Genomic DNA, 22,212 nt, shown 5'->3' on the forward strand with positions numbered 1-22,212 from the left:
TCACCCCAGTTACTCAGCAGGTGTGCCACCTTGAGCGAGATTCTGAGCCTTAGTTCAGTTCATCTGTGGAGTAGGGGTGGTTGTGAGGGTCACCTGAGACAAGGGGTGAGTCCCGGCTCCTGAGCTGTGAGCAGGGGCAGGAGGAGCGTCCTGTGAAGCTCTTTGAGCCTGTGAGGTGTGGGATGGCACCCCACTACCTGCCCTCCCTGGGCCTGTGCTGGAGGAGCTCACAGGGTACAGCCCTGTTCTTTACTCTGCAGGGACAGAGGCTGGGGGTCTCAGAGACCAGGAGGACAATGGCTCAGGCTCCAACCCACACCTGGTGTGTCAGTAAGGTGGGCCCAGTTTAGGAGGTTTAACTGCGTCGTCTCCATGGTCCTTTCCTTTTCTAAACCATGAGCGTGTGATTCTAGTCAATGAGCTGAACCTGGCATGCAGGCCGGCTCAGCCACTCTCTGGGCGTGATGATAGCAATTCTAGCTACCATTTCCTCAGCACCCTTTAAACACCAGGTGCTTACGTGCATCATCTGCAGTCTTCACAACAAAAATGTGTATTTATTCTCATTTTTCAGGGAACAATCTTGAAGCTCAGAGAGGGTAAATGATGTGTCCAAGGGCACACAGCTGGTTCTCGACATGTCCAGACTCAAATCCAGGCATCAGAGCCCAGGTTCTTTTCACTCACATTGACGCTGCATCCTTTGATCTCTCCTCCTCCTCTTGCCTCTCAGTGCCCCTTGCCTGCTTGTGGGACAGGACAGAACCCCCCACCAAAGATGCCTTTCCAGCCCCTGTGAGATCTGGCTCCACCCAGCAGGCAGAGTCATCTGCAGATTTGGGCTGATGCTAAAAATAATAATAGTTACTATTTGTCAAGCATCTGTAATCACCTAACATAGTAATAGTCTAAGGGAGAAAATCTTCCAGAATTGTTATCTCCATTTTCCAGATGAAGAAACTGAGGCTTGGGAAAGTAATGTCGGATGCCCATTGACAATTGAGCCTCATTTACAAAATGGCATTTGTGACATTCCTAACCATGCGTATTGAATGTTAGCTATGGTCAGAGCTTCTGAAAGCTGATGCTGTGAGAGCATTTAGCAGGAGAGCCTTGGGCCCATTCCGTGTTACAGAGGAGCAGATGGAAAGCTGGGGAGGTGGGTGATTGGCTCACGTACCCACAGCTGGTCAGTGGTATCCTGATCCCCCAAGCCAGGATTCTGGGAACTGCCTCACCTGGTCTGCAGGTCTAGATCTGTGCCCATGACTGGAATTCTGTGCCCCATTTTTGTCTGTCCCTCCCTACTTCACCCCCATGAGATCCAGCACCTCCTCCTCCACGAAGCCATCTTTGCCACTCCAGGCAGAGTTATGCCTCTGCATAACTGTGTGTGCGCACGCATCTGTGTCACTGTGGTCAATATACCTGCCTCCTCAGCTGGTCCTCCAAGGCAGGACAAATGGCCCCTGTCCCCAAAAGCTCTCAAAGGAGATAACTCTCAGTACCACCTCCCTCCCCAACTTGCCCCTGAGTAACTTGCACCACAAAAACTGGGTTGTGGGGTCCTCCTGCCTCCCAGCATGTGGAAGAGGAAGCATCCCCAAGGCAGTGCCTTCGTCCTAACCCCATGAGGGATTTCACAGCATCTTTCCCCATGGCAGGGACCACAGCAGCCAGGAGCAGCTTCAGGCCTGGCCATTGGACACACCCGGTCCTGGTGGTGGCAGGCTGCTGAGTCACTCTGCTTGGGCTCTTTTTCCTCCGCTGTCTCTTATGGACAGACCAGGAGGCTCTGCTGAGCTCCGTGACTTGTTGCCTTCTGTTGGAGAGACAGATGCTGGCCCTCCTCCCTGACATCCACTTGTTCCTCTTGGGGCTGACCATGCTGGCTCCTTCCCCTCTGCCTGGGCCTCTCCAAGCCCCTCCATGCTCTCACAGACCTGCCACCTGCCAACTAAGACTCCCTCCAGGTCTCCCTCAACCCTGGTTCCACCTCAACCACCTACGAGCAATGCCCTCCCTCTCCTCTGCTCCTAAGTGAGTCAGGTCTGTGTCCAAAGATAAGCAAGGCCAAGGTCTCTTCTCACTGGGAGCTGTTTCAAGGCATTCTCCTTCCCTTTTTGTACTGGTTATCTGATGTACAACAAATCACTCCTGATTAAACTTTGTGGTGTAAAACAACAAGAATCATTGATTATCTTTACAGTGTCTGCGGGTCAGGAATTTAGAGCATCTTGGCTGGGTGGTTCTGGCTTAGAGTCTCATTGAACTGCAGTTGGAAGTCTGCTGCAGCCACTGTCATCTGAAGGCTTGACTGGAGCTGCAGACCCACTTCCAAAGTGGCTCATTCATATGGCTGGCAGATTGGTGCCAGCCTTCAGCAGGTGGCCACAGTTCCTCTCTACCTGGACATCTCTCCATAGACAGGGCTGCTCGAGTGTCCCCATAGCATGGCAGCTGGCTTCCCTCCAAGTCGCCAAGGCAGAGCCTGCAATGTTTTTGTGATTTAACCTTGGGAGACACACACTGTCACTTCTACCATATTCTGTGGGTCATATGAATGACCCTGCCCTGCTTCAGTGAGGGAGGGGCTACACAAGGACATAAAACCCAGTTGGTGAAGATCAGTGGCAGCCATCGGCGGGCTGGCTGTCACACTTTAGAAAGCTGGAAGAGGCTGCCTTCAGCTGACCTAGGAACGCACTTCCTGACTTAATTTCTCCCTTTCTCCATCAATGGACAACTGGCATACTTAAATCCTGTTCTAGTGATGTAAAGATGGACAAGGCCATGGGACTTCCCTGGAGGAACTCACAGTCAAGTTGAGGAGAGTCTCATCACGAGAACTGCTAGAAAAGAGTTATGTACAGAATGATGGCAACACAAAGGACAGGTCCTTACCTATTTGGGGGAGTATGGAACACCTTCACAGCAGAGGGGACATTTGCTCTGGGTCTTGAAGGTTGAATAAGAGTCCTCAAGTAGAGGAAAGAGAAAGGACATTGCTCCATGCACAGGTAATAGCATGAGCAATGGCAGGGAGTCATGGCAGCATACAAGACTGTGATTTTGAAGGGTCTAGAAGGCTGTGATAGGGAGTTTGGACTTCATACATCAGGAACTGCTGGAGGGATTCAAACCAGAGGAAGCTTTGGCAGAGCTATGTGGTGTACAGGACATGACTGGCAGGGGCAGAGACTGAAGGCAGAAAGATGGGTCAGGAAACTGCTGCAGTGCTCCCCTGAGAAAAAAGGACTGTCTGAGAGGCCATGGACATGAGAGGAGGGGTGAATTCAGGAGGTGGAGCAGAAAGGACATGGTGAGAAATTGTCTCTGGCAGAGAGGACAGGCTTGAAGGACAAGACTTACCTTTTCCTCCATCTCTGCCCCTGGAGCCTTCCTTCCCTAACTTTTAGCTCCTCCTGGATGACCCACGCCCAGCCCATTCTTGAGTCCTGAACAGAGCTGCCTGGCTTTTTCTAAATAAGTTCCCTGGACCAACACCATGAGCCTTCAGCATATGCCCCTGTAGAAAAAACTGATCAGAGTTATCTGAGAGGCCAACATGACATCAGGGCCATTAGCCTAGGACTAAGGATCTGAAATGTTTTAGGCCACAGACTTTCTTGAGACTAGTGAAAACTATGAACTATCTTTCCAGGGGGAAAAAAAAATGCACATTTATACACACAGTTTGCAAACAATTTCAGAGGGCTCACGTGTCCCTTGAAGTCCATCCCTGGGTCTCTGAACCCTACATTAAAAGCCCCAGGCCTAGGAAAAAAATAGAAAATGAAAAAAGCAAATATTTGACTCCCTAAAGTCTGTTATTTACTTCCTCTTTTAATATCCCCCAGCTCCCCGCAATAATTGAACATCCCCCAAAATAGCAAGAAACAGGAGGAAGCATTTACCCAGTGATAGCCCCTGGTGCCACCAGCCTCACTTGGCGGGTTTATTTTCATTATTATAGTAATTTTCAAGCTGCAGGCTACAATTTTCACTTGCAGCGAGGTATTAAATTGAAATTACCCCAGATGTAATTGTCATAGGAAATAATCCTGGATACATGGAAGTGAATGCCTTTTCAAGATGGGGTTTTATCGTTCATACCAGGGTTTGGGGCTCTGCCTCTTTTACATGCCAGATTTAGGTGTGTGTTGCAGGCGCCAGGCATCAGCACAACATGGTAGCCTGAAGCTGTTAGCCCAGAACACAGTGAAGCCTCTGCCGACTGGAATCTACCCACTGGCCAGTTGTGTGGGCAGATGGACTGAAAGGGTACAGAGTGGGAAGCAGAGCCCAAGACTTGGAGTTGTGTTCATGCAGCTACCAGGAGCCACCGTGCACTAGCTCAGGCATGCAAGAAATACCACACTTATTTTCCGTATATCAACTCAATTTGTCTCCAAGCCCAGGTTCCCCCAAGGTGGTAGAAAATTCACGTTTAGTCATTCTTGGAGCTCCCCAGCCCCTCTTAGGGTCAGGTGAAGCTGTGGGGTCTTACCTAGTGCTCTGCAGCTGGGGAAGCCCCTCTAGATCCTATCAAGCATCTGGCATAGGGGTGCCCACCCAGATGCCCTTGGTTCTAGCCCTCCAGATACGCTTTGTCCCTGAAGGTGTCACTTGCTCTGTGCCTTTCCTTCCCCAGATGCACGCTGCTGGTGTATTGCACGGACCTTCCACCCACTAGCATCATCATCACCTTCCACAATGAGGCCCGCTCCACGCTGCTCAGGACCATCCGCAGGTGAGGCATCCTTGCTCGTCTGTTGGCCAGCTCCGGGCCAGCACTTGGTGACAGTGTGTCTGCTCCCCAGGTGCCCAGCCCTGTACTAGGAGCACCAGACACATCTAGCTACATACATGTCAGGCACTGTTCTATATGTCACATGTGTCCATTCAGTCACTCCTCACATTCCTGTAAGGGAGGCTATTATCCATTTTATAGAAAGACAGAGGCCTGTGGTGTTAGGTAATGTGCAGAAAGTCAAAGAGAATAAGTGGAAGAAGCAACCTCAGAGCCCTCGGCCTCCCCACTCTGCCAGGCTGCCTCTAGAGCATGGGTTCTGACTTCCACAAATGAGGAACAGGCTGAGGCCTTGACAGGCTGAGTGCACACCCCAGCCCCAGCATCAGGCTGGGGTCAGCACCCAGCACCGTGACTCTCTGCCCTCCCACACACCCACCAGGGGCCATGCAAATCAGAACGGCCTGCAGCAATCACTAAGGCTTGCCTTCCTGATCATCTACCTGCAGTTCCATCCCTGTTCCCCTGGGCTTCAGTCCACTCATCCTCTGGGTCGTGTTCTTGCTCTAATAGGTGTATCCTGCTACAGATGGCCTCTGGTCTGCATGGGTTTTTGATGTGCCCAAGTCCCGGTGCCAGGCCCTAGCAGAACTCCCCTCAGAACATAGACCTGCACCCAGAAGACTTACCCAGGAATTCCTCCCCCAGATTTTCCAAAGACTCTGGCTGTTTCACCCCCCTTCCCCCATGCCCACTCTCCCCTCCAGAAGTCATCTGTCCTCTTCTCCCTCCCTCAGGCCACCAGCAGTATCTACCTCAGATGGCAATGACAGCAGCCGCCCTCACTCCAGCTCCTGTGGCACATATTCTGTGCACCTCAGCTGCAGAGGTGAGGAGGCCACTGCCACACCCACTTCACAGCTGAGGAAACTGACATTGGAGATACTAAATCAAGGTCCAGTGTCGCCTAGCCAGTGATAGTGAGGCAGGATTCCAGGCCTTGCACTCTGATCTCAGAGTCCTCCTTCTTGTCAGCCTGAGTAGGGAGAGGCTAGTCCCAGTGGTGGCGTTCAGCATCCTTTGGGGCCAGGAATGCCACAGCCACATCCCGCAGCTGAGCAAAAACCCGCAGTACCTCCATGTCCCCACGAAACACGGCTCATTAGACCCTTCCTGTCCTGCTGAGCAGCACATCAGCTGGTGCCGATGCCACAGAGAAGAAAATATGATGAAACATGGGTCAGAGAGTGCACGAAACACAGCAAAATCTCTTATTGTTTCCATCATGCAGGCTACACTTTTCCTGTCTCTCCCACCCCCGCATGGCTGTGGGCAGTGGGAAGTTCCAGGTGATGGGAGGTAAGTCCTGCAGTAGGGTCACCCTGAGGGAAGGCACCAAATCTTCAGCTCCACCTGTCACGAATGATGAATGTCCACTGTATACGGTCACCACATCCCTTAGAGACATAGTGGGGGACCTGCCCAGACACACAGTTTTTAGCCCAGTGCTTCCACCCGTCCAAGGGGACAGCCCTGTCTGCTATTAAGACATCCTTGGCAATGACAGGCTGGCTTCTTCCTCCAGCCACGTGCCCATCCTGGCTTCTGTAATCACCCCAAGAGCCACCTGATTCAAATTTGATTTCCCAACCAGGCAATAGCTCTTGACAAGAAAATGTGCCAAGTCACTGTCAGGTGTCACCGGGAGTCTTGGGGTAGATTAACGATAACAAAGTGCCTGGCTGGTTAAGTGTGGGGACAACAGTGATGGAGGAGGCCCAATTCTCCTGGGTATCCTGTGGTGAGGGGAGGAGCGTCTGGGGCATTCAGGCTGAGAGGACACACAGGGAAGTGGAGGTGGCTGGTTCTGAAGTGCCAGACCACAGCCCTGCTGTTGTGATGTGCTGGGGCACCAGGGCAGGTTCATGGAGTAGACCAACTGCAACCTCTACCTTCCCCACTGCCATGGTGGCTGCTCCATCGATCATGACTGGGCATGCCTGCCAGACGTTTCCATGAGAACAGCGTTAGCATCTGAGAGAGGCTCCTCGCTTTCCAGGCTGGCCTCTCCCTGCCCATCCGGCAAGAAGCTCTCTGATGCTGGGCGCCTCCATCCCCTGACACAGTCACACACATGCACCCCATCAGGGGCTTCCTCTGGGCCCTTCTCTACATATCACTACTCCAGTACTTGCATTTTTGCAGCATGTAACCTTCAGTGAGCTCCTTTAGGGCAAGGACTTATCTTATCCATCTCTTAACCTCCCAATGGCTCAGTTTCCTAACCAAGGAAATGAGAATACTAATCGTACTTAGTACATAGGGTTGCTACGGGTTAATTCGGCTAAAGGACTGAGAACTGTGCCTGGCATGGAATAAGTGCTTGATCAAAGAGAAGAGGCTATCGGATACTTAAAAGGGTACCACACTTGGAGTCAGAAGACCTGGAGTCAAATCCAAACCCTACCATTTCCTAGCCATGTGACCCTGGGGCACGTTATTAACTACATCTGTAGAAAATCATGATAAAAATATCTTTCATGTTTCTAATTCTATCACATTTCCACAATACACGTTCCTCTTGGGAATGTCTCAGACATTTGGGGGCATTACAGTGTATGTAATATGGGGGCTTCTAGGCCCCCCAGGCCTCCCTAACAGTGTTTATGTCCTGGAGGGTACCTTAGCTGCTGTGCTCAGACTCTAAGACATGTTTCTCCTCTTCCTGCCGCTCCTCCACCTCTATATGGTATTAATGATACTTAATAATAATAAGATTACCATGTTAAATGTATCCTGAGCTTTGTGGCCTGCAGAACACATTCCTTCTCTCACTCCAGTTGGAGCCTCATCCTGAGCCTGTGGGGCAGGTGGTGCACGTGGTGAGAGTGGAGGCATCAGGCCTCAGGTTTCCTGGGTTTCCTGGAGGTACAGCCCAGCTGGTCTGTCTGCCTGCCTGATGGAGGGCTGCCCTGAGGCCCTGGAACCCTGCACTCTGCGAGGGTTCTCGGGGCCCATCAGCCCCGTACTTTTCAGAAGACACCCATGACGTGCCAGATGACTTAGCTGAGAGAGCCCATTTCCTGCCTCCTAGGAACTTCAGATGTCAGCCAGCCCGAAGCTCAGACCCAAGTATGACACACACAAACAGCGAAACGGGGACCTGAGAGGCATGTGTAGACAACCAGGAGCTTATATCAAAAGCAGGCAGGGCAGAAATGAATGTTAGGGGTAGAGGCAGGAAAGATTACTTCTAGAAACTTCCATGCCTTAAGATTCTATACCTCCCTTTCACTCCCTATCCTGTTGCACAAATGAATCACTAGCCACTGAGAGGGGACTGACTGAAGGGCATGTCCTGTCTCAGAGGTCTTCAATAAAGGGATCTTCTCTAAGGTACCTTTCATTGTTAACTTTCTGGAATTCTGGACAGGCTTTGTTGTCAGGCTCTTTGCAACCCCCCTGCCCGGACCCTCTGGCCCCCTAAGCTCTTGAGTTAGCTGGGGACTAGACAGGCTCACATGGGGCACTCAGAGCCAGGTGGAGGCTCAGTCGGGTACACAGATGATGGGGTGGGTGTAGAGAAGCATGACCTTGATGAATTAGGGGACATTCTCACTTAGAAAACAAACCCTGAAGAGTGGTTTATCTTGACTCCTGATGCAGTGAGTCCGCATGTTTATGGGAGACCCAGCACTGTCACCTTCCTCTTGGGGCATCCTTCACCACTGCCCCTCCCATGGGGGCTCTGAGGCATGGGCGATGGATCCCTTTATGTATTGAGTCTTCTCACTGTTGCTTTTTTATACTATCCCAGATCTAGGGGAGCCATTTCTCAGAGTAAGGTGGTTAAGAATTTGGACTCTGGGGCCAGATTTTCATGGCTCTGCCCTTAACAGCTTTGTGATCATAAGCAAGCAAGTTAGCTCTTCTGCCTCAGTTTCCTTTTCTGCAAAACAGAGACTGCTAATAATAACTATCTGACATCACTGTGGAGAAGATAAAGTAATTTCAGATAGGGAAAGGACTTGGAGCAGTGCCTGGCATATAGTGAGCCTGAGCAGTGACAACAGGTGTATCTTGTGAGCCTCCAGCCCTGGCAGACAGCAGAGTTCTAATGCAGTGGGTCTCAAACTTGAGCAAGCTTCAGAAGCTCCCAGAGGGCTTATTAAAACACAGTTCCTTGGGCCCCATCTGTAGAAAGTCTAACCCAGGCTGGGCACAGGGGCTCATGTCTGTAATCCCAACACTTTGGGAGGCCGAGGCACGCAGATCACCTGACGTCAGGAAATCAAGACCAGCCTGGCCAACGTGGTGAAACCCCGTCTCTACTAAAAAAAAAAAAAAAAAAAAAGAAAAAAGAAAAAAAAAATTAGCTGGGCATAGTGGCAGGTACCTGTAATCCCAGCTACTCAGGAGGCTGAGGCAGGAGAATCACTTGAACCTGGGAGGCGGAGGTTGCAGTGAGCCGAGATTGTGCCATTGCACTCCAGTCTTGGCAACAACAGTGAAACTCCATCTCAAAAAAAAAAAAAGAAAGTCTAACCCAGTAAGCCTAGAGTGGGGCCCAAGAATTTGCATTTCTGACAAGTATCTAGGTGATGGTGATGCTACTGGCTCCAGGATCCCACTTGGGAAAGTTATGCATATTGCTATTATTAGTTTCAATATTATTAATATCAATACCCCCATTCAGAGAGCAGCTGCTGTGTGCCAGGCATGGTGAGCTCCTTTCACACAGCTGAGGAAATTATAGTGCTAAAGGTTCAGTACTTACTGAAGCTCTCCCAGCTAGTGAATGGTGGATACAAAGAAACAGTACTTGAACCCAAGTTAGTGTCACTCCAGAATGACTAAACTCAACTGTCAGCTGGCCTTGGGTCTTCATTCTACTGGTATTTATGGAGCGTTTGATAAAACCTGCCTGCATAGAGCACCGTGGAGTTCACAAAGCAATTTCAAATACCTTTCCTCATTTCACACGCACAAAAGCCTGTGAAGTAGGTCAAGTATTAATATCGCCTGCTTTTACAAGGAAAATGTAATTACAGGAGGAAGCGAAGGCTGGGAACAAACCAACATCTATCTGGTTCAGGATTGCACAGTTAGTGGGTGGTGCAGCCCACCTGGCCTCTGAGCCCACACTGCCCATGCTGCCCTGCGGCCTCTGGGGGCTCCTTGAGGGTCCATAGTTAGGGCGCAGCAGGTGTAGAAGCCGCCTGAGTACCTGCCCTCTGGCAGAGAGATGAGCTGCATATAGAAGACTCTATTCTAGAACAATCCCAGGCAGAGTGAGGACAGCATTTATTCCCATGCTGAGGCAGAGTAAGGAAGGGTGTGGGGAAGGCAGCTGGAGTGGGGGTGAGGCTGAGAAGAGCTATCCTGTGCTGGGCCTGGACGAAAGAGTGGATTTGCTTTGCTGTAGAGGCAGTGGTGAGAGCAAGGGAGGGAGACCTGAGCAACCATTCCCTCCCTGGGTGGAGGGAATGAGAGTGGGTGTGCACGAGGGAAGGCCCTGGAGGACCACCTAGGCCAGGCTAGGTCCCTTGGACTGGACTTGACCTTCTCCTCTGACCACCCAGAGCACATGCCCACCTCAGGCCCTCCCAGCCGCAGGCCATGTTTAAGGGGACTCCGCCATCACTCCAATTGTTCTGATTAGAGAAGCAAAAACAAGCCAGGTGTTACCACGAAATGGTCTAATTAGCACTCACTGCTGACTATTTCTTTTTTTTTTTTTTCTTTTCTGTTTTAAACTCTGGACATTTTTTATTCACTAATCATCTCTCAGTTCAACCAGTGCAGAGCCGCACGCGATTTACCTTTTGATGTTCGCAGAAGAGAACTCTTGAATTTCAAAGAGCTGGCAGGGATTTAGCGGAATTGAATGCAGAAGCTACAGCCGTAATCAAACCTCATTAGGGTTATTCTTCCAGCAGGTTTTCCGCTGTCTCCTGCCTCCCTCCCTGATTAGAGGGCTGGTTGTTGTTTGTATGTGTTTTCTTTGGGACGATCATGGTTAACAGTCCCCTTCCACCATCCTCTGGCAGAGGCTGCAGCCTTCTTTCCCCTCCCTGACCATGAGCTCCTGAAGACAGACACAGTGGGCTCAGGCCTGTGTTGGGGTTCCTCTCTCCACCTGATACTAGTTGCCATGGTGAGAATCAAGGCTTCATAAATATGGTAGCTCCAGGCTAAGTTCTTTTACGGGAGAGTCTGCATCCTGCATAGAAGGGGCAGTGCACTCCAATCAGGGCTCAGAAAGGCCCTCCTGGGAGGAGGGCTGCATACAGCGCCTCCACCTGCACCCATTCTGAACCCCCTCTGCAACATCACGGGGAATCCTGTGATAGCTGGCGTGGCCCAGGCATGTTTCTGAGTAGTCATGTGGTTTGGGGTGTTCAGGAGAAGCAGGATCCAGTCATCTCAGTCAGGCCTAAGACCCAGAGTTAACCTTGCCCCTGGGTAAAGATCCACAGCACAGGAGGGGTAAGTTGAGTCAGTTAGATTCAAAAATCATTAATGATGCACCAAATTAAGTGATAATAAAGAATTGCAACCATTTGTTATCATTAAGTGCCAAATATCATGGTAAATGCTTTTTATACACTTTCTCCTTTAATTTGCTCAACTGCACTGTGAAATAAGTACTCCTATTATTATCCCTGTTTTCGAGATGGGATTCTTTGCTGCACAGAGCAGTAAAGTAACTTGCCCGAGATTACACAGCTTGCAGTAAGTAGCTGCTACACCACAAGCTTCTGGAGGGTAGAATCATCATATGCCCAGTGCTGAGCACATAGTAGGTGTTGAGTAATTATCCCTCGAGGGAATAGTTATGAACCAAGGCTCTGTGCTAGACTCTGGCAATAAAGAGAGCAATGGGTCAAGGGTCTTGCCCTGGGATATTTCCCTCCAGAGGGGACCACAGGCGGGCAAGGTACAAAACCAAACTTCAGGGCTGGGAAGTGAGAAAAGCCATAGGATCAGATACAAACTGCTAGGAGATCCCAGAGGAGGAAGCAATTAATTCTCAGTAAGTGGCTTGGAAAGCTGTTAGGGAGGAAGTGACATTCAAACTGGTCCTTGTGGGCAGCACAGGGGCATTTCAAGCAGCGGCAGCAGCAGGAGAGAGGCTTTCAGCTATGAATGAGCAGGACAGCTTCAGACAGCGGCAACTGGGCATGGGAGGTGGGGAAATGGGGGCCAGCTTCCGATGGCAAAGGCCTTAGGAATGTGCTGAGGATTTGGGATGTCAGTAGTGAGGAGCCCCTGGGGGGCTGTCAGTTTATTTATTTGTATTGGCGAGGAGAGTCACACAATCAAAGCTCCTTGTCAGAAAGTTCACTCTGGAGACCACGAGCAAGATGGCCTGGGAGAGGCTGGGGCAAGTTGAGGCTATAAACCAGACAGAAGAGGTTAAATCAGGGTAGAGGTATAAGAAGTGAAAGTGATTTGAGTGACATTTTCCAGTCAAACCAGCCAGTCTTTACTGATTTGCTGTGGGGTTTCAGGGAGTAGGAGGGTTGCCGAGGTTAACTCCTGGGCTTCTGTCTGGGTGGCTTTGCGGGTGGTGGATGTATTCACTAAGATGGTGAAGGCAGAATTACATTCCTGCTGGCTCACAGATAAGCAATATGACTGGACAAGCCCTTTGGTGCTCTGATTTTTCATTCCTTAAATGCAATGGTGTCTATTTAAAACTCAGGTTAGTACATATATTTTGCCACTAGAAGTCACAGTGATTTTTTTCTCTTTCCATCTTGCAGTGTATTAAACCGCACCCCTACGCATCTGATCCGGGAAATCATATTAGTGGATGACTTCAGCAATGACCGTAAGTCATGTCACTCACTTGCTCTTTAGACATGAATGTCTGTTCCCAGCCACTCTGTAACAGGCAGAGGTGAGTCCGCTGGTTTTCTGGGAATGGGGAAAAGCCCAGGTTTGTAATAGGTACGGAAGTCTTTGAGTGTCCGTGGCTAGGCTCAGAAGGAGTGAAGCTTTATAACCAAAAAACAATTTCTTGGGTTCTCTGCAATAATCCGCAGTCTGAGCTAAGGCCCTCTTCCTGTCATTTCCTGGGAGGTCTGGGTGGGCCCTGTCTTTGGGACCTCCCCGACCCCGTGGGACATCCTGTCACCTGGCCATGACACAGTGAGGGTTGCCTTCCAACCTTTCCACACACTTGCTCATTTTCTACCTTGTGTCCTCCAGTTATCCTATCAAAGAACCTGAGTCCCATCCAAATTCACAGGAAATCCACTCTCCCCAAGAAAAACATGGGTGCATCAAATTTGAAATGTACAATAATAGTCGAAGCATTGTCAGAATTAACGTACCGGTGGTGCCGACACCTCCCCCGAAGGCCATCCTCCCAGGAGCCTGGGTACAGTTCTGTGCAGTCAATCATAACCAAGCAGAACACCCTCTTCCTGGTGACGAATTGAGGGAAATGGAATGACAACTGTGGACAGCTCCAAGTCCTATCAGAGTGGAGCCTACCCCCACTAGTTCTGAGGCTGGAAGCTGGGCATTGGGAGCCACCTCCACACTGGGGTCTGCTGTAGGAAGGCTGGAAACCCACACCCATTGGTGCAGCCTCGGAACCTCTGGCGGTGATGCAGAAGTGGGCTGTACATGAGGCCTAGAGTAATGAGACCAAGACTCTGAGTTCTGGAACGTGAGGATCTGCTCTCCCTTCCCCAGTGAGGAAGAGCTTGGAGGTGGGCAGACACTGGCCCTGCTGAGGGGTAGCCTGGCACTGAGGCAAGAGAAGAGAGTGCTGCTGGATTCACCTGCAAGCAGAATAGCAGTGTTTACAACATGGACGCTGGAGCCAGACTGCCTAGATTCAAATCCTAGACCTGTAAATCACTCACTAGCTATGTGCCTTGGCAAATAATCAACCTCGTGCACGTCAGTTTCCTTGTTATAAAACAGAGATGGTATATATGGTTTATATAAGGATTAAACATGTTAACATGTTTGAAGTGCTTAGAACAGTACCTAGCCCAGAAGCCTGTGTAAGTCTTTTCTGTTGTTCTTTAAAGTTCAGAGCCAAGCAGGGAGGCCAAGGTCAATAAACTAATAAAGCAAAACCACAGTGGTGGAGCCAAGACCTGGAGTTCAGAGCCAGGGAGCTGGTGAACCAAAGGAGTGAGGAGCAGCAGGCAAGCCAGGGAGTGACAGGGACAAATGCCTAGGATGGGGTTTCCTGTATGGTGGAGAAGTGAACCAGCTCTGTGTAATGGGAGGCATGCTGAGTGGGACCCTTCCAAAAGCAGGTCTGTGAGCTGGAAGGAAAGTCTAAAATCTCATCTATTCTTAGCCTTCCGGCAGTTTTTACCAGACCTACTAAATTGACCAGTGCTTTGAATGGCCTATAAGAAAAGAGAAATGGGGACAGGCACAGTGGCTCATGCCTGTAATTCTAGCACTTTGGGAGGCCAAGGCGGGAGGATCATCTGAGGTCAGGAGTTCGAGACCAGCCTGGTTAACATGGTGAAACCTTGTCTTTACTAAAAATACATAAATTAGCCAGGCATTGTGATACACGCCTGTGGTCCCAGCTATTCGGGAGGCTGAGGCAGGAGAATTGCTTGAACCCAGGAGGTGGAAGTTGCAGTGAGCAGAGATTGCGCCACTGAACTCCAACCTGGGCGACAGAGCGAGACTCCGTCTCAAAAACAAAGAAAAGAGAAATGGGATTGTTTGTATTAATAACAAGGATAAATGCTTGAGGGGATGGATACCCCATTCTCCATGATGTGATTATTACACATTGCATGCCTGGATCAAAACACTTCCTGTGCCCCATAAATATATATATCTACTATGTGCCCATAAGAATTAAAGATTAAAAAATTAAATTAAAAATTGTTTAAAGAGAAAAATAACAAAAAAGAAAAATGTCCCCAGGTGACTAGGCCAAGATTTTCCACCTGGGAACATTTTCAAGCAAGTATACAGGTGCCATTGTGTACTGACCTGTTCCAAAGTGGTCCTGTTGAGGCCTCTTTGCCCTAGACTGGCCACCTTGTATGACAGCAGTGATTTGTCAGCCCCTCACAGCCTGGAAACACCCTGGACTCAGGACCGCACTCTGCAGTTAGAAGGGCTGCCTCACCTACCCTTCAGGTTCACCTGCAGTGCACACAATTGTTAACATGTAGGTCCATCCCCCAGTGCTCAATTGGTTTAACCTTTTGTCTTTGCAGCTGATGACTGTAAACAGCTCGTCAAGTTGCCCAAGGTAAAATGCTTGCGCAATAATGAACGGCAAGGTAGGTCTGAGCTGCTGTGCAGGATCCTCTGGTGTGAGTGTCGGGGGTCGAAGGTGTGATGGTGTGTGTGTGTTGGGGTGATCAGTGGGGAATGCTGGGTGGCTTGTTCCTGGTCTCGCTGGACAATGGAGTGACAGTGGCACCCACTTCGTCATTTGTTCCTGACTGCAGGTCTGGTCCGGTCCCGGATTCGGGGCGCTGACATTGCCCAGGGCACCACTCTGACTTTCCTCGACAGCCACTGTGAGGTGAACAGGGACTGGCTCCAGCCTCTGTTGCACAGGGTCAAAGAGGTGAGTGAGGCTGAGGAGCAGGGCCAGGCCACATGCCCCAGCTTTCTCCAGGCTCTCTCTCAAGCTCATTACTTCACATATGCACCCCCAGTTCTTCTGGGAGGTGGGCAGAACAGATCTCAGTCCCGATTTTATGGATGAAGGAACTAAGGTAAAGCAGCCTGTGTGAGGTCACACAGCAGTCAGTGGTGGAGCAAGGACCGAGATGTGTTGTGACTGGGACTGTCACCCATAGCAGGCCTGCACTCGGGACAGCTGGGACATAACATATGCAGTTTCCTGGGCAGGAATGAACTGCCCAGAAGCGGTTCTACCGGAGAGCAGAAGGTTCCAGAATGGGAACCCTTATGGGTGTCTTTTGTAGAAAGGAGGCAGCAAACTTAACCAGGCTTTACCCCCTAATTCCTGGGGCCTCTGTCGTACTTCTACCCTCACCCAAAGGCTACACCAAGCAGGCAGGCTAGATGCTAAGAGACCTGAATTCCTTGCCCCTCTTTGCCCTTAAATTACTCTACAATTCTGGATGCTTCATTCCTCCAGTGTCTCAATTACTCCCCAAAAAGTGAAAGGAAATTTAATTTTTCTTATTATTTTACATTCCCTGAAGTCTATCCACTTCCCTACTGATCTACAGAATGTGTGGCAATTGCAGATGGCAGTATCAATTCAATGACTAGCATTTGTACTGTATGTTCCTCTTCCTGAGTTATTGACTCCTATAGCCATTCTGTGAAGTAGGAAGTCAGGTATTTTTAATATACCCACTTCACTAAAGAGGAAACAGTCAGGGCAATTATATTACTAGGTCCAATGTTTTCTAGTTGGTACCACCAGCACCAGAACGCTGACATTGCCTCAACAGCATCTTCTCTGTGCTGTGGTTATTTCCTGCTCACTCTTCATGGTAGCTCCTAAACTCCTACCTGCATAACGACAGTGTTAAGAGGACTAAAGAATCAAGCTATGTCGTCTGCCGAGAAGAAAACAAGGAAATCCTTCCCAACATTGTTCATTCCAATGAGATAACCTCAGTGGGTTTACAAAGTTCTGTCACATGGGCCTAGAGGTTAAGGTCCATCAGTAACCATTTTCTCTGAGATTGGGACGGCTCGTCATCCACTTAGTGCTGTTTAGAAAAATCTCCTCTCCAGAATCGCTTGAACCCAGGAGGCAGAGGTTGCAGTGAGCTGAGATTGCACCATTGCACTCCAGCCTGGGCAACAAGAGTGAAATCCTGTCTCAAAAACAAAAAAGAGGAAGAAGAAAAATCTCCTCTCCTACTCTTTTTTGATATCTTCTAGGCAAAGAGGTCTGGATTGGGAAATGTTGCCATGAACAGATACCCATTGAAGGGCCTCTCCTGGCACTGAAGTCCCTTCCAAATGCACCCCTCCCTCTATGCTCTCTTCTGCAGCCCCTTGTCCCTGGACATGCCCTGACATTCCCACTGCTCCAGCTCTGACCAAGCCCTTCCTGTCCCTGGATGCCCTTCCCCTCCTCTCCACAAACCCCCTTGCTCTGTGGGGCCTCATCCACGGCTCCCCTCCTCTAGGCAGCCTTTCCTGACTGTGTGGCCAGCTAGGATCACTCCTGGCAGTCATTGCTCCCTTGGCCCACCATTTCCTCTTCTGGGTTAGTCCTCTGCCTCCCCTAATAGCTTACAAATCCAATGGGGGCACTAATGACTCCTTGTGGCCACCCTGCCTATCATAGAGTAGGTGCTCAGTGTTTGGAAATGATAATAAAAAAACTAGATGCCATGGGGAGGTGTTATTGTTGGAAGAGGAGAAAATCAAGCTTGCTTCCTACCCGTAAATGAATCAACAGACATTTCCTGAGCACCTATTTTGGGCAGAGTCCCAAGGGTTGGAATGGGCTGTGTAAAAGGTATCCTTACCCTGCTTAGTAAGGTCCGCTGGGTTCCCTGTGCACTGGCGCCACACTGCTTCACAAATGGCCTCCAGTAAAGGGAAGCACAGTGTAAGTGACCGCAAGTAGAAGCAACACAAAAACTCTAGAAAGAAGGAAATTCGGCTGGGTGCGGTGGCACATGCCTATAATCCCAGCACTTTGGGAGGCCAAGGTGGACAGATCTCGAGGTCAGGAGATCAAGACCATCCTGGCCAACATGGCGAAACCCCGTCTCTACTAAAAATATAAAAAATTAGCTGAGCGTGGTGGCGCGCACCTATAGTCCCAGCTACTCGGGAGGCTGAGGCAGGAGAATCGCTTGAACCAGGGAGGCAGAGGTTGCAGTGAATCGAGATTGTGCCACTGCACTCCAGCCTGGGTGACAGAGCAAGACTCTATCTCAAAAAAAAAAAAAAAAAGGGAAGGAAATTATTTGTGAGGAAGAAATATGGAAAACATTTGAGCACCTCCTGGTTATAGAAGTAGAGGACCTCTACTCCCCAGCAGGATCCTTTACTTCCCCAAAAAAGTCTTTCTGCCTGTGAGTTGTTGACACTACCCTAGGGCCAGCTATATCATCCTGCTACCATTCATGCCTGGAGTTAAAAGGAAACTGGAGTATGTTAAACAAAAACTAAAGGTTAAGGTTGCAGAATCAGAACTAAGTCTGGGAGTACTTAGCTGGGGAAGAAACCGGTGGGAGTTGGAGATAGTGTCTCTGTTTACAGAGGATTTTATACACAACAGACAAGGTATTCCTTACTTAAACTAAGGTCATATTTTTAAAGTGGATTTCAAACTCAGGGACTGCAGTATAGTGGAAAACCCCTTGGCAGAGGACGGAGTAGGCTGCGACTTCTCATTTTCCATTACAACAGTAACCCATGGTCATTGCAGACATTTTGGAAAATATGGAATGGTAGAATGAAAATGAATCAACCAAAATTCTATCATGCAAAGACATCCACTGTTAACATTTCTTTCCATTCAGTGTCTTTTTCCTTTGCAGAAAATGTCTTTTTAAATAGTTACTATAATACTGTATTTATATAATTTTTGTATTCTGCTTTTTTCCCTTAATGTTATACATAAGCATTTTCTGAGCAAATTTTCTAAGGCAGTTTGCTCCTTGCCGAGAGAACGGCAGATGCATTGTAGTGTACACTTGCAGTCAAGAAGTTCATCTCTGAGAAGGAAATGAGGGGTTGAGGTCCAGGGCACGGTGCAGTGCACACTTGGCCCTTCTGTCCCCTCCTCAGGCTGTTCACCCCTCAGGACCTCTGCCTCTGACCAGACCCTTTACCTTCTCAGTTTGCTGGCCATGCACCCTGGAACTGAAGTTCCTGGGGCCCCAGGTCTCCTTGGATATTGGGGGCTGCTAGGTGAGGTCATGGTAAAGACTCAGACCTAACCCAGGAGCTCTGTGCCCAGACCTGTGCCCAGGCCTCTATGGGTGCAGCCATCACAGCAGTGGACTCAGTCCCCATGGCCACTGCCCCCAAACTGATTTCATATGAGTGTGCATGTGTGTATGTGTGCACGTGTGTGTGTGCACGTGTGTGCGTGTTTTGTGTGTTGTGTTGTAAAATACATATAATGAAAGTTACCATTTTAACCTTTGAAAGTGGGCAATTGAATGATTTTAGTATATTCACAGGGTTGTGTAATCTTCACCACTACTTAATTTTAAAAGTTTTCATCACCCCAAAAGGAAAAGTTTTTATTACCCCAAAAGGGAACCTCATACCCATTGGCAGTCACTCACTCCTCATTCTCCTCTTCTCTCTGCCCCTGGCCACTGCTAATCTGCTCTCTGTCTCAATGGATTTGCCAGTTGTGGACATTTCATATAAATGGAATCACACAACATGTGGCGTTTTGATCCTGGTTCCTTTTGCTTGGCGTATCCTTGGGCTTTATCCATGTTGTATGAATATTGGCATACTGTTTCAAGTATGAATGCATGTATTGGCATTCATTTTCATGGCTAATAATATTCCATAGCATGTGTATCACATTTTGTTTATCCATCCATCCACTGATGAACACCTGGGTTGTTTCTGCCTTTTTACTTTTGTGAATAGCGCGGTTATAAATATTTGTGTACAAATTTTTGTTTGGGTCCCTGTTTTCAATTATTTAGGGTGTATATGTGAATTGCTGCTGGCTCATATGGTAATTTGATGTTTAACCTGCAGGGACACCCAGGCTGATTTTGTCCCTGCAGAATGTGTTAAGGGAGCCTTGCTTTCCTGGGGCAGTTAATGAACCTGTGAAGCCCTTTCCGTCCCAGTGGCCCCAAGTTCATCTCAGAAACCCTCTCTGAAAAGTGCTCTCCTTTCTACCTCCATGGCCAGCCTTACGTGCTGATCAGGCAAAGCCTTCATCTCTTCCTTTCCGAATGTGAGCAATGTCTGCCTGCTGCCGATGCTCCTTCTCCTCCTCAGCTGAGCTCCTGGCTCCTCACCCCCACCTGAGCTAAAGCTTTTGTAGCAAAGAGATTAGCAGAGAGACAAACCCAGGAGCCATGGTCCAGCTCTCACCCTCCCAGGTCTGCAGTGGCCTTGTGGGCTGCAGAGGTTTTTGCTAAGACTCTGACTCTTTTAATGACCTGGAACATTTCCTCTGGGCCAGCCCTTTGGGGACAGGGAGTGAGGGCGTGAGTCAGCCTGTTTCCTGGTGTCTTTGTATGTGTCTTGTCTCAGAGTAGGACATGATTTGGTCCTGTGAGTGGAAGTGGAAATTTTAAGCTGTAATTGGAGTTTGGGATTTTCAAAAATAGAAAGAGATAAGAAAGAGGCTGGGCTTCAGCTGTCATCCGCTGTCCTCAGCTGGTGTTTTCCACGTTGAAAACCTCCCCAATTTTCCTTCTTTTCCTTTCAATTACATGATGATACTTGAAACAAGTACCAAGTTGGGGTTTTTTTTAAACATAAGCCAATTTTTTTTTCAGTCTTCTTATCCACATAGTTCTTTAGTGGGAAAAAAAGATTTTAAGAAACTCCAATCTCTGCAAAGCATTTGGTAAATTTATATAAATCATAGCTTACACATTCTTCAAAGCCTTTTCACATGCCTTTCTCTCTTTTTTCCTAACAAAAGCCCAGTTAGAGAGGCAGGATAGTTTTACAAATAATAATTTGTCTTTCTTTTATAGATGAAAAAACAGAGTCCCCAGAGCTGGCTGATTTACTTAAGGTCACACATATTCTAGATGGCAGAATCAGAATGGGAACCCAGGTGTCCTGTCAACCCAGGTGTCCTTGTCTTTGCCCCATAATGTCACCTCCTTGAGGACTCCTCCCTGTGTTCCCCACCCCTCCCTTCAGGCCAGCTTAGAGGCCCCCAGGCTGTGTGTGTATACCCACATCAGAACCATCTACTCACCTGTCCTCACCTTCTCTAGACTGTGAGGTCTTACTCATCCTTGTACCTGCCACGATTCCTAAACCATAGTAGGTGCTCAGGGGTGCTGGTTGATCACAAGAGTGGATGTCTCTAGGAACTTTTTGATTGCCCATTCACAATGTGGTTTTAATTACATGGCTCAGTGGAGAAATGAGAGGCCTGATGGCAGGGGTGATGGATGGCCATGGGCTGATGCATTCAGCCTCTTGTAGTTGCTCCTGGTGCGGGTTGGGTAGGAGTGGGGTGGAGAGTAGGGGCTTGGATTTGTTTGGAGGAGGGGAGAGGAAGGAGTGTGGTCCAGGATCTGCAAGGGTTCCACCAGCTGCCTGCTTGAGCCTAAGCATGGACCTTGCTTTAAAGATACATCCTGCTGGGGCATGCACACAGACAGCTCAGTGTGCCTCGGTGCTTTAATTGAGAGTCCCTCCATCCCCCAGCCTACAGGAGGAGAAGCCATCTTGTTCAGCTGTAATTGACCCACCTGCTTGCTAGCAGCACTGACACAATGTCCTTAGAGGGAGCTAATAGATGCCCTCTTTTAGCCAGCACAGATTGAACACCTGCTGCCCACCAGGCTTTGGGCCGGAGCTGAGGAATACAAAAGCAGAGCAGGTACTGACCTCCCAGGGCACTCAGAGAGGTCGTGTCCTGACTTTGGTGACTCACTTATAAAGCCTCTTGCAGGCCCATTCAAGGTCATAGCTTTATACGTACTTAGCCCCAAATATCCCTCACTACCTATCTGGCCTCCAAGACTCTCAGCCAAGCAGATACCACAACTGAGCTATGACAGGAACAATAGAAGGACAGAACCCCTCAGAGCTTACAGGAGGAGTGCACCAGAGCCTGTTGCAGCCCTGGAGGCAGAGCCCATGCATGGCTTCTGGGGAAGTCTGTGACCAAAGTAAGAAACCAGCATTTTATTTTCCATTGCAGGTTTTAAATACTGGGGAAAGATTTTTTTTAAGTCAAAGCAAAACAGGATTGCAGTCTGGGGGTCCCCAAGACTACCCTCAGGTTTAATAACTTGCTACAAGGACTGAGGACTCAGCAAAACTGTTAGAATCATGGTTATGGCTTAACTACAGTGAAAGGATACAAATTAAAACCAGCAATGGGTAAAGTTGCACAGGAAGAGTCCAGGCACAGGCTTCCAGTTGTCCTTTCCCAGTAGGTTGTACAGATACCACTTACTTCTCCTACCAAGGTTGTGAGGCAACATCACAGAGTATTGCCAAAGGGGAAAGCTCCCCCAAGCCTCGATATCCAGGGTTTTTATTGGGTGTCAGTAAATAGACATGGCTAACTACCGTCATGGTCCCCATGCCTTTCCAGAGATCAAGTTGAGTTGGTACCACACAGCCCAAGGTCTTCACCATAAACCACATCGTTAGCATAGTTATCTGGTGTAGCCTACAGCCCCAGGTAAACAAAGACAGTCTTCTAGGCAGGACATTCCAAGGGGTTAGAGGTTACCTCCCAGGAGCTGGGCAAGGGCCAAACGTATCTTTGGGCATAGTTAATCCTTTATTGCATAAGAGTCACAGAAGGACCTAGTACA

At 49.0% G+C, this 22,212-nt stretch overlaps 1 protein-coding gene across 5 annotated transcripts in view; it reads left to right on the plus strand.

Moving 5' to 3' along the window:
- The window catches only part of GALNT14 (polypeptide N-acetylgalactosaminyltransferase 14), a 224,669-nt gene that overhangs the window by 165,442 nt on the left and 37,015 nt on the right, over positions 1-22,212 (plus strand). For all 5 annotated transcript variants that reach the window (XM_003262700.3, XM_030800167.1, XM_030800166.1 and 2 more), the window contains 4 exons: positions 4,655-4,753; positions 12,523-12,590; positions 14,974-15,039; positions 15,211-15,332. In XM_003262700.3, the coding sequence (XP_003262748.1) occupies positions 4,655-4,753; positions 12,523-12,590; positions 14,974-15,039; positions 15,211-15,332 (355 nt within the window). The remainder of the gene's footprint in view (positions 1-4,654; positions 4,754-12,522; positions 12,591-14,973; positions 15,040-15,210; positions 15,333-22,212) is intronic.

Source organism: Nomascus leucogenys, chromosome 19 (assembly GCF_006542625.1).
Source record: "Nomascus leucogenys isolate Asia chromosome 19, Asia_NLE_v1, whole genome shotgun sequence".
Lineage (NCBI taxonomy): Eukaryota > Metazoa > Chordata > Mammalia > Primates > Hylobatidae > Nomascus > Nomascus leucogenys.